Genomic DNA, 12,592 nt, shown 5'->3' with positions numbered 1-12,592 from the left:
TCTCTTAATGGCAGAACAGCAGATTATCAAAGGAGAAAAATTTGCTAAATTTTTATAAATTTATAAAATTATATACATTTTCACATAGATCTTTGTATATTGAATATATATTCTTCTTATTTTGTCAATAAATGCGGAGATGCTCCATATACACTAATTTTTAACTGACCATTAATAAATACTAAAATTATACAATTGTTTGGGGCATATATTCATTAAAATGTGCAACTCTGGCTAACACCACAAACAACGCCTGGAACCTCCAAGCCTTAAGACAATGAAGATTTATTTTTCACTCACATAAAGTCCAGTGCGGGTTATGTGGCCCTCTTCCATTTTGTAGCTATGTCATCTGAAACTCTTAATCTCCACAGTTGTCTCTGAAGGGGAAGAGGTTAAACCATTGCACAGGATATTAAAGGTCAGGCCTAGAAGTGGCTTGCGTGACTTCCTACCATACGCTTCATGGCTCTTTGTCTACCTGTTTTTAGTTAGTTATGTGTGGTTGTAAAAACTGCAGGTTTGCTTCAGATGTAAGTTTCATTTCAGATTTTTAAAATTGTGATTAAAAAATACATAACATAAAATTTACCATCATAACCATTTTTAAGTGCATAGTTCAATAGCGTTAAGTAATTTTTCTAAGAGTTTTATAATTTTGGATCTTATGTTTAGAACTTTAATCCATTTTGAGTTAATTTTTGTACATAGTGTAAGATAAAGGTCGAACTTCATTCTTTTGCTTGTGGATATCCAGTTTTCCCAACTCCAATAGTTGAAGAGACTGTCCATTCCCTGTTGAGTGGTCTTGGCACCCTTGTTGAAGGTTGTCTGATAACGTATGTGAGGGTTTATTTCTGGGGTCTCTATTCTATCCATTGTTCTATTTGCAGATATAAGTTTTGTACATGGTATATTTCTTTATTCTCTTTCTCTCTCACAGTATAATGATGGCCACCTAAGTCAATTTGGAACAATACAGTCTGAGGATGCTTTTATTTCACTTTTAACATTGAAGGATAGTTTTACTGGATATAGAATGCTTAGATTTTTTCCAGCTTTTGAAAGCTCTTTGAATATGTCATTCTGGTTTCTTCTGGATTCCATTGTTTCTGGAGAGAAGCCAGCCATTAATTGTGTTCATACTCTTTTCTAAGTGATGAGTTCTTTTTTCTCTTACTGCTTTCAAGATTGTCTCTTTGTCTTTCAACAGTTTGACTATAATCTGTCTAGGTGTGGATGTTTTTGTATTTCTCCTACTTAAGGTTTGTTGAGCTTCTCAGATGTGTAGATTGTTTTCCATCAAGTTTTAGAAGTATTTGGCCATTTATTTCTTCAAATATTTTTTCTGCCCTTTCTCTCTCTCCTGTTATTCTGGGACTCCTGTTACATGTGTATTGGTGTGTTTGATGTCCCCCAGTTCTTTAACGGTTTGCTGATTTATCTTTCATCTTTTTTCTCTGCTTTTCAGTTCAATTATGGAAAGTCTGTCTTTGATGAGTCATACTTTAATTTTTTAAACATTATTTTCTTTGGTTCAGTGGACCTACTTAGAATAATTTCTTTTTTGTCTTTAACTGCTAAATCCAAAATCTGCTAATATGTGGAGACAATTTCTATTGAGTGATTTTTTTCCCTAAGTGTGGTTCACTCTTTCCTGTTTCGTGATGTTTTGCTGTTTTTAAAATATACTTAAATATGTAATTCTCTGGATATTTTTATGGTTTGTTACATGCTAGAGACTAGCAATTTTAATATAATTTTTCCAAAAATGGGCATTCAGTTATCTCAATGCATTTTTGAATACTCCATTTTATGCTGTCTAAAATGAAATAACATCTTTATCAGTATTGTATTTACTTATGTGTATGGATCTAATTCTGTTTATATTCTCTTTACCCCACTGATCCATTTGTTTATATCAATGCCAGGACTACATTGTTTTAATTACTGTAGCTTTGTATATTTTGCTTAATTTGAAATGATAAGTACCCCCTCCTCATTCTTATTTGTCAAAAATTTTCTGTTTTCACATAGAACTGAGTAGTTAAGTGTCAGAAAGTGGCATGTAGATTTTTGCAGACATTGTTTTAAATGTCCAATTCATTACAGCAGAATTTATGAGTTCAAAATATTGATTTTTAAATATTTTTCTGCATTTAAGACATTTTATATGCTATAATACTTTTACTTTATATTTTTATTTTATTTCACTTTTATACATTTTCGGTTAAGTTTATTCTTGTGCACATTTATTTATTTATACCTTTAGCCATTAAAGTTTTTTCACTGTACATTCTAATTAGTTCTTATTGGAATATAGGATTTTTGTGTAGTCGTCTTGTGTTTGTTTACTGAATTTTCTTCTTATTTCCAATCTGTTTTCAGATACTGATCGTGTATTTTCTAGTTAAACAACATTATCTTTAAACAATTACATATATATTTGAAAACATATACTGCCTTATATATTCTTGCCTCGTGATACTGCCTTGAATCTCTAAAACAATATCAACTGATACTGTTGCTAGCAGGCATCCTTACATTGTTTATGATTTTACTGAGACGTTCTTAGTGTTTACCATTAGTATTATATTAACTGTTTAAAATATCAACTATTTATCTTAATTCTCTCAATTCCTAGTTTACTAGAGTTTTTAGTCTTCTGTTTTTTGCTTTTAGTATTTATTAAGAATGAATCTTGAATTTTATCAAAGGCTGTGTGCATTCAGAAGAGTCAAAGATTTTTTTACTACATTTATTAAGATAATTAATGAATTTTATTTCATATTTCATGTTTAAGAAAACTTTCCCTCCTTGAGGTCATGAAAATATTCTTTTATATTGTCTTCTGAAAGATTTATATTTTCCTTACATATTTATGTCTCTAATCATCTAAAATTGATTTTTTTTTCTGTGTTGTGAAGTAAGGGTCCTATTTATTTCTGTCTTTAAGGAGACCCAATTGTCCCAGTACTACTTATGGAAAAGTCTGTACTCTTCCCGTTGATATTCAGAGCTAAGTCTGTTCATATATAAAATGCCCATATATGCATTATATGCATATATATAAGAAAATGGTCAAATCATCTATGACAAAAGGCAAATATTACCCGCTGAGTTTGAATCCCATGATGATGCTAATTCTAATTCTTTCTTTGCTTTTAGCCATACCTTCAGAGTGTCATTTTCCTTTTTGTTATAAGGTGTCTGGAAATGAAGTATGGAAAAGAACCAATGAGGAAAGATCCAGTTTTCAGGTGGGGAGAACGTTAACTTCTGAATATAACTTAAATATTTAATGTTTATGGCAGTATAATTAACATCCATTTATTAGGACAGATTTCCTATCCAACTCTCGGTTAGGCCCATTAGACAGCGTTATTCTGAAACAAAACAAAACAGGATTAGGTTGAATGCAGGGAGACACAGTTCCTAAATCATCAGTCTTACTGATTTTACACGTGCTGAGTTTTGTCCTGTTCATCTCTATAAGCAGTGGTTAAGCACCAAACCTTGTTTTTCTCCTGCTTATGGCAAGGATAGGTCCCTGAGTATAAGACACAATAAAAAACTGGTGTTCAGGGCCTGCCCGGTGGCACAGTGGTTACGTGCGCATGTTCCACTTCGGCCGCCCAGGGTGCGCCGGTTTGGATCCTGGGTGCAGACATGGCACTGCTTGGCATGCCATACTGTGGTAGGTGTCCCACATATAAAGTAGAGGAAGATGAGCATGATGTTAGCTCAGGGCCAGTCTTCCTCAGCAAAAAGAGGAGGATTGGCAGCAGTTAGCTCAGGGCTAATCTTCCTAAAAAGAAAAACAACAACAACAACAAATTTTCAGTATAAGTGTGTGAAGTGTTTTGAAAAGGCAAAAGAAACCAGTTATGGTGATCATTTATGATGTAATGTGATAGTGATCTGGATGGCAACAGACTAAAAAGACTATATTTGAGAGAATGTAGAGAGCTAGATGACAGATGGGACAAAGCTTTTAAAGAGAAGAAATTGTCAAAGAAACTTTCAAGGGACTTGACTACTGGAGGGGTTATTACTGTTAAGAGGAATCTTGTAGGTAGTAAATTAATCATTTTATATTCTTTTAAAGCAGAGGATAATAATTTAATGATAGAGGCTTACATTCTCTTAACAGTTGTTGTACACCTAGAATTGCATTTTTCTGTTATTTTATTTTCTCTGCAGAATCTGTCCAAGAAGTAGGGAAAGTCATCCAAATCCAGAAGAGCCAGAAGAAGAAGATGAAGATGTTCAAATTGAAAGAGTGAGAACAGCAAAGGCCTTCACTACTCCAAACTTGGATGAGGTGAACACAAGTGACTAGACCTTTCACGAAATACCGAGATGGTTAGCTGGTCCTGTAGAGCTGTTGAGCTGTCAGTTTCCAGTTTGAAAACCGTCTTTTGTTTCTGTAGTACTTCTCTTTGAGGTCATATTCAAATCATTACCTTTTGACGTATTTATTCTGTCATCACTCTCTTCATTTTCTCTTCTTCAGTTTTTTGTGGGTCTTAATCTGCTAGTTCTTCATTCATCAGTGCAATTCAAGAAGTTCTCTGATATTTTTAGCTACTTTGACAAAATCCCACATCTTTTGCAAGAGTGTCAATTTCATTTTGCATTATATTGAAATTGTAATATTAATAACTGTAAATAGCATATGAAAAGGAGCAAGTGAGTTTAAATTATATGAAAATCAATAAAAAATGAAGAGAAATGAAATTAGTGGGGGCCGGCTCCGAGGCTGAGTGGTTAAGTTCACCCGCTCTTCTGTGGCCGCCCAGGGTTCAGATCCTGGGCGCGGACATGGCACCGCTCATCAGGCCACGTTGAGGCGGTGTCCCACATCCCAGAACTAGAAGGATCTGCAACTAAGATATGCAGCTGTGTACAGGGGGGGGTTTGGGGAGATAAAGCAGAAAAAAAAATATTGGCAACAGTTGTTAGCCCAGGTGCCAATCTTTAAAAAAAAAAAAAAGGAAATTAGTGCAAAGGACAAGGTGGATGTTCAGCATAATGCAAAGGAATATATTTGATTATGAATTAGTTTTACCAGTAGTTGATAAAGCAGTCTTCATAAATGAACATACGTTTTGGCATTTTATTTGAAAAAAGAGGCTGACTTACCAATGGCACAAAATCTGATCAGATTCGCAGACTAGGGAATGAAAGCTAAAACACAAGTGCATAAAATATCTGAAATTTAACAAGAAAATCTTGCTTCATTATGCTTTCCAGAAACCAGTCATAATGGCAAGTTGTTTACACAAGGAATATAAAGAGAAAAAGAAAAGTTGCTTTTCAAGAAGAAAGAAGAAAATAGCCATTAGGAATGTTTCCTTCTGTGTTAACAAAGGTTTGGCTAATGTTCCCTTTATTAGAGTGTTCCTTATTCTCTAGGTTTAGGACAATGAAGGCGATAATTCCATTCTTTGAGACTATTCATGTATCTTGGTTAACATGTAATTGAAAAAATCTTTGACCTGTCAGCAGAGAAAACTTTCTACTTCAAAATCCTGTCCCAATTCAAATGGCAAGAAACCTGATCTTGGATCAGGAAGACCAAATTATTCTACTGTAAATCCAGTCTTTCCGTTAACATTGTAATATAGAAAATTATGAATGTGCTGTTTGAAAATGTTATTTTGTTTCAAAATGTTTCTAAGCTAAGCAACTTTAGGTTAGCCAACATTTAAAGTACAAATATTCGCTGCTTGGCGGCCTGGGGTTCGCCGGTTCGGATCCTGGGTGCGGACATGGCAACACTTGGCCCGCATGCTGTGGTCGGCATCCCACATATAAAGTAGAGGAAGATGGGCATGGATGTTAGCTCAGGGCCAGTCTTCCTCAGCGAAAAGAGGAGGATTGGCAGCAGTTAGCACAGGGCTAATCTTCCTCAAAACAAACAAACAAACAAACAAATAAATAAATAAAGTACAAACATTGATGGTGACTCTTTCTTCCAGGTGAAGTTTTGGGATTACTGGGACACAATGGAGCTGGTAAAAGTACTTCTATTAAAATGATAACCGGGGACACAGAGCCCACTGCAGGAGTGGTATGTGACATGTGACGGAACCAAGCTCATTGCCAGGAGAAATCTCATTTTAAATATCAATGACATCCTTACATTATTCCTATCAGTAAATCCAATGATTTTTTTAGAAAATGAATAAATAGATGAAAGAATTTGTAAAAAATCTGTTTCGTGCTCAAAAAATATTGCATCTTAATGGCCACTTTTATCTCCTTTAGAAGTAGATGGAAGATAGGAGCAAAATCTGGCAGTGGATTTGAAATTCATTGTCCTATGTAGGTGGTTTTACAAGGCTGCAGAGCATCACCAAGCCCACAGGGAGATGACCTTGTCAAGTTTTTGGGGTACTGTCCTCAGGAGAACCCATTGTGGCCCAGTCTTACAGGGAAAGAACACCTGGAGTTGTATGCGGCAGTGAAAGGACTGGACAAAGAGGATGCCGCTCTAAGTATTTTAAGGTACAGAGAAAAGCCTCCCTCATACTTTGTAGCTGGAGGAAGGGAAGAATTTGTCATTTCTTCACGCAATATGGAAAGGAGATCCTAAACGACGTCTTTAAACTTTCATGCAAATAAAATGATTGAAAATCTGAGTAAGAACTAAATCATAGGATTTTGTGTTGGTTGGTGACAATGTTAATGGTCCCTAAGTGTGCTATTTTCAGATTGATAGGGCTGGGGTTTTCTATATCGTTTTAGGTAGGGACATGTGTGCCTCATGTATAATCGCAGTGTTTTTTGTCAGATTGGTGGACGCGCTCAAGCTGCAAGACCAGCTGAATCTCCTCGTGAAGGCCTTGTCGGAGGGAATAAAGAGGAAGGTAGGGGCGGGGCTCAGTGTTACTCTGCGCACCCCGCGATGGGTGCCACACGCGCTGTTCCTCTCGTTCCAGCTGTGCTTCGCGCTGAGCATCCTGGGAAACCCCTCGGTGGTGCTTCTGGACGAGCCGTCCACGGGGATGGACCCCGAGGGGCAGCAGCAAATGTGGTGAGGGGAGTCGTTTAAGTGTCTGAGTCAATAGTGTGATGCTACAGTTAATTGTTTTTCCTTTTTTTTTTTTTCACATTTGCTCCATTAACCTTTGAGGCTCACATCCTCTATTGTTCAGTTCTGTGAAACTCAAGAGTATTCAGAATTCCTCAAGGAAGGAAAAATAGACATCTTAAGAATCAAGTGGACTCTTGAATATATTTGATTGGATTTTTTTCTCTTCCCTTCCCCCTGCCTCCTTCTTCTATTTTATTTTTCAGTTATTGAAAATCTTGCTATGTGATATTTCTCTATATTTCAACTTTTTTAAAAAGAAACATTATTTTACTATTTCCCAGTCTTCTGCTTTTCACTCTGTGAAGACTATTAATGTGGTAATATAATTACATAATGTGGTACAATGTTTATATTTCTCTCTAGAGCAAAGATTTTTTCTTATAACCTCATGTAAAATTTTCTGTGTAGACTTCATACTTATTCCCATTCACCTATTTTTTCAAATTACTTTCTAAGTGCAAACAATTCCTTACTTTATCTTTAGGCAGGCAATTCGGACCATTGTTAAAAACACGGAGAGGGGCGCCCTCCTGACCACCCATTACATGGCAGAGGCTGAGGCGGTGTGTGACCGTGTGGCCATCATGGTTTCTGGAAAGCTGAGGTGGGAGCCTGTCGAGAGCCAGCACTTGACCCCCAAGTTCTTGAAGAGAGAATTTTGGTTCACTGTGAACAGCCGATGCTCTTCAGCTCCTTGATCTATGATCCAGCACCTTCCTCTGCATTTGCAATTGAGGAAGAAATTAAGAGACAAGTATTTGTTCTTTCAACTCTTCTTTCTCTTCCCTGGGCTAGGTGTATTGGTTCCATTCAACATCTGAAAAGCAAGTTTGGTAAAGATTATTTACTAGAAGTAAAAATGAAGGAACCCACTCAGGTGGAACCTCTCCACGCAGAGATTCTGAAGCTTTTTCCACAGGCCACTGGGCAGGAAAGGTAAAGGAGGTTGTTGGCTTGGGTGACAAGTATAAGGGTTTTCCAGCACACATCATTTAGTCTTGTATTAGTCTGGACAGGGAGAGAAAGGCTGAGCAGGCTTGTTTATTACAGAACAAGTTGTTTAGAGGTCACTAGGATGTGTAGGTAAAAAAGACAGCAATTAAAAAGTCATTTTCAGTGAGTGTTTCACACCTCAGAAAAGGTGAATGGAATGTGTGTGTGTGTGTAAACGGTGGAATAGCTTAGAGGGTAGGAACTAAGTACAGATGAACTAAACCATCAATTTAATGTTTTTTTAAATAGTGAAAATTCTGGCAACCAATAGCATTTTACCTAATATAAAATTGCATCATGAGCTCCATTAAAGAGTCACATGCTTCAGAAAGATTGACTGTATTCTAAATTAATTGCTATGGTTCTCTTAAAGTTGTATGTGGTCAGCTATAGTTTACAAGCAAGGTTAACCAAACCCATGTGAATAGTGGAATGAGGATGAATTTAACTGAAAGATGTACAGGGTTTTCTTTTTTTTTTGAGGAAGATTAGCCCTGCGCTAACTGCTGCCAATCCTCTTTTTGCTGAGGAAGACTGGCCCTGAGCTAACATCCATGCCCATCTTCCTCTACTTTATATGTGCGACACCTACCACAGCATGGCTTTTGCCAAGCGGTGCCATGTCCACACCCAGGATCTGAACCGGCGAACCCTGGGCTGCCGAGAAGCAGACTGTGTGAACTTAACTGCTGTGCCAGTGGGCCAGCCCCAGAGTTTTCTTATGTACTACTTCTATTCAGTTTTTAAAATAGTTTTTATTCAGCACCTACTATGTGCCAGAGACTACGTTGAGTAGTCAATAAGTAGACAGGGTTTATATAGTTCTTCCAATGTTTTGGGGGCAAGATATTAAGGAAATAAAGATATAAATAGAAGAGGACATGACATTAAGGTAGGACTTTAAGACTGAGCAGGGTTTCACCAGCTGAAGAATGCAATAAGAGCCACTCTTTTGAGGAAACAGCATGTATAAAGAACTTAAGTCAAGAATAAACTTTATACATGCGAAGGGTGGAAAGAAAGCTCATGGAGCTGATATGTAGAGAGATATCCAAGTGGAGTTGCCAAAATATAGAGATGTAGGCTGTGGCTCAGAAGAAAATGAAAGGTAACTGAGAGATCTGGTCTGGCAATAAACAAAGTGGGGCATTTTTACTATACAGAAGACCATTAAGCTAGGAGAATGGCTGAGGTCAACAAGGGGGACAGCAAGGGGAGGGGGTCTAGGATGGACCCCAGGAACTCTTGGTGTTGAGACTGGATTGAAGAGAAAAGCTGGTGGGAGAAACTACCACCCCCACAGCAACAGCCATAATGACAAATACTAAGGAGTGTCTAGAACTGCACTGTCCAATAGAATTTCTGTGATGATGGAAATGTCCCATATCTATGCTGTCCAATATGGCAGCCAATACCCCCATGTGGCTACTGAGCACTTCAAATGTGGCTAGTGTGACCAAGGAATTGAATTTTAAATTTTATTTATTTTAGTTAAAGTAAATTTAAATAGCCACATGTAGCTAGTAGCTAGCGTATTAAACAGAGTAGGTCTAGAGAGTTAGAAAGAAAATCATAAAAGTGTCTCAGAAGCTGAGAGAGAGAGAGAGTGTATGTGTGCGTGTATGTTTAAGGAGGGTTTACTTAATGCTTTTTAGAAGTCTAAAAAATAAGGACTAAAGGGTGTTCATTGAACTGTGCAACATGGAAGTCATGAATGAATTTATTTGGGGAGAAAGGACCTGGAAATCAAGAAAGAATTGTCTTTAATAGAAGAGAGTTCAACAGGTGTTAATTCTTATAGGAGAAATTGAAAAGTAAATGTAGAGGGGAAAATTTGACTAAAAGGTTCCAGGGAGCGTGATGAAGGATTGGCTTTTGAGAGCAAGAAATATAGCACAGTCAGAAAGACAGCATAGGCTGAGTATGAAAGATTATTACAGGTATTTTTCAGAATTTATCCTGAACATTAAATTAGGAGCAACCAGATTTTTCTTATCAAATTTCTATGACTAAAGATAAGTTATTTGGCTCAGATTCATGCTCTATCAAATTAAACTATTGACCTTTTTATTTAAAGAAAGCTTTGAAAAATTCTGTTGTTATTTTGCCTATCAATTCCTTATCAATACTATAACACTGAAACGCAGCACATCTCACTCTTTCCTCCTCCCAGGTATTCCTCCATGATGGCATATAAATTACCTGTGGAAAATGTGCACCCTCTATCCCAGGCCTTTTTCAAATTAGAGGCAGGTAAGTTTAGACATTTTTAAGACTGTATGTATTGTACATATTTTCATGTGGAATGCATGCTATATCATTTCAAGTAGAATTATTACATAATAATTAAAAACTTGGAAAATTTCTACTGGAAGAGTCTTAAAAATCCTGAAGAGAATGGAGTGGTGGCCCTAGACTTAGGCTTACTCCACTTGATTCTTCCGCTTCTAGCAAGGACACCCAGCTGCAAGTCAGTCAGAACATTCTGTCCTGGTTCCATTGCATGGCGTTGGAGGGTAATTATCAGCATGTTTTCCCAAAGAACACCAAGCCGAGCTTCTAGCATCTGCATATTTATCAAAGTCAGAGATATAAGGAGCAAGACTATGGAGCCAATGATTGGAGGCCCCAGTGAAGCTCAGAGAAGAAAAACACATAAGGGTGAGATGTGACAAGTCAGGATTGGGGAGGGGATCTGAGCTAGTTTCAGAGACACTGGCTAGAGCTCACACTGGGTATTTATGAGGCCTTGACCTGTGAAAATGCGGGATTCATTAAAAGGAAACCACCATGGAGTATACTCATCCATAGATTGACAAATACAGAATAAAGCAATATTTGACAGTTGATTTGGAGTCCACGACATACTTCAATAATAATCAAAAGATGAAATACTGAAATAAGTCACAAGGAGCTCTTTAAAGAAAAAGTTTCCTGGTAATTCATACATCCGTCCATTGCTGTCTTTTGATTAGCCATATCAGCACACTGCTTTAATTTATCCTTCAAGAAAATTCAATGACTTGGCCTGTATCTTAAAGTATCTCAGGATTTGAAGGGGCTGTTTGTGTTGCATACTTTGAAAGCAGTTTTGGTGAAAAACATGGAAGCCATTAATGTCAGTCCCTCTAAATGCAGTGAAACAGACCTTCGATCTGGAAGAATACAGCCTCTCTCAGGCTACCTTGGAACAGGTGAGTTTTCTTTAGACCAGAGAGCATCATCCAGATAAGCTTCGTGTGAATCTCCCTGTGCATCCTTCTCTCAGAAAGACCCTGACACTTTTGTTTCCTTATTTATTTTCTCCTACTTAGGTATTCTTAGAATTCTCTAAAGAGCAGGAGCTGGGAAATTTGGATGATGAAGTTGATGCAACAGTTAGATGGAAGCTCCTCCCACAGGAAGAGCCTTAAAACCCTGAACCTCTTAACGTTAGATTTTAGGCCTTACTACATTGTTCGTTTCCATAATTCTAGAAGGATCTTTCATATTGCTGCAGTTAACAAAACAAAATATTCAGTAGTTAAGCATTCAATGATGATTAAGGTTTTCAATGGCTTTTTAAATTTTAAAATGGAGGGGAGAGGTGAAGATAGGCAAAGTTACTAGACAAAATTAACATAATCAAATGTTAAATTAGTCACTAATATAGGTCTATTTTGGGCTTAATATTAATTCAAAAATCACATAATGTTAGACTAGCTTTTTATTATATCACTAAGGCTGAATGCTAAGCACATTTTACAGATAAAACATTTTAGGTTTTTTTAACCTCTACTTTAATGAAATCAGCTATTTTTAAGCATTATTAAGTATCAATTTGATGTGACATTGACTATAAGAAGATCTAACAAGCTGATGGGTGAAATTATATAGTATGGCTTTTAAACGATGATATATTCTTATTATAAAATAAATTTATGCTAATTTTAGGATGCATAGAAATTATGTGGATGAAGATAATAGGAATCTGTAATAAAGTACCACAGTAGATATTTTGGCTTACCTATATTCAATGTGCTTTTTATGAGTACTTTTTCAAATGTGATATCAGTGAGCATATTTTTGTACTTTTTCACTTCACAGTTCATGACCATTTCTCTTGTCAATATGGCACTTTTTTATTATGTAACCACTGCGTTGCATCCCTTTGATGTACTATCATGGTTTTTACTTAACCTTCTGACTATTGTCCGACATTTTGGCTATATGCAAGTTTAATTCTTATAAATAAAGCTGTGATGAACTTCTCTCAAGTCTTCTTTATTGTAGTCTTAGGGTAAGTAGTGTAGATATCAACTGATGGCTCTCTGCTCTATGAGATCTAGGTAACTTTGTTCCCTGACCTGTAAAAAAATTCAGTGCCCATCCTAAGCTTCTGAAAACCCCCACAGGACATTTCAATCTCAGGCTCATCCCTGACTCAGACTTCTCTCATCTGCTAAACTCTTATCTGGTCTGTGGTTTGTGTCAGTTCCCTTACCTCCACCTTGACAT

The 12,592-nt window shown here is 36.7% G+C and overlaps 1 protein-coding gene across 1 annotated transcript in view; it reads left to right on the top strand.

The window, feature by feature from the left end:
• The window catches only part of LOC124247260 (ATP-binding cassette sub-family A member 10-like), a 57,343-nt gene extending 44,997 nt beyond the window's left edge, over nt 1-12,346 (top strand). The window contains 12 exon segments of the mRNA XM_046676335.1: nt 3,169-3,260; nt 4,204-4,324; nt 5,257-5,374; nt 5,985-6,076; nt 6,335-6,513; nt 6,800-6,875; nt 6,948-7,042; nt 7,587-7,706; nt 7,898-8,038; nt 10,269-10,348; nt 11,234-11,289; nt 11,410-12,346. Coding sequence (XP_046532291.1) covers nt 3,169-3,260; nt 4,204-4,324; nt 5,257-5,374; nt 5,985-6,076; nt 6,335-6,513; nt 6,800-6,875; nt 6,948-7,042; nt 7,587-7,706; nt 7,898-8,038; nt 10,269-10,348; nt 11,234-11,289; nt 11,410-11,508 — 1,269 coding nt within the window. The 3' untranslated portion in view covers nt 11,509-12,346.
• Nucleotides 12,347-12,592: the final 246 nt, after the last annotated feature.

Source organism: Equus quagga, chromosome 11, assembly GCF_021613505.1.
Source record: "Equus quagga isolate Etosha38 chromosome 11, UCLA_HA_Equagga_1.0, whole genome shotgun sequence".
Lineage (NCBI taxonomy): Eukaryota > Metazoa > Chordata > Mammalia > Perissodactyla > Equidae > Equus > Equus quagga.
The sequence above is the reverse complement of the archived record's forward strand: the minus strand, read 5'-3'. Positions and strand labels throughout refer to the sequence as shown.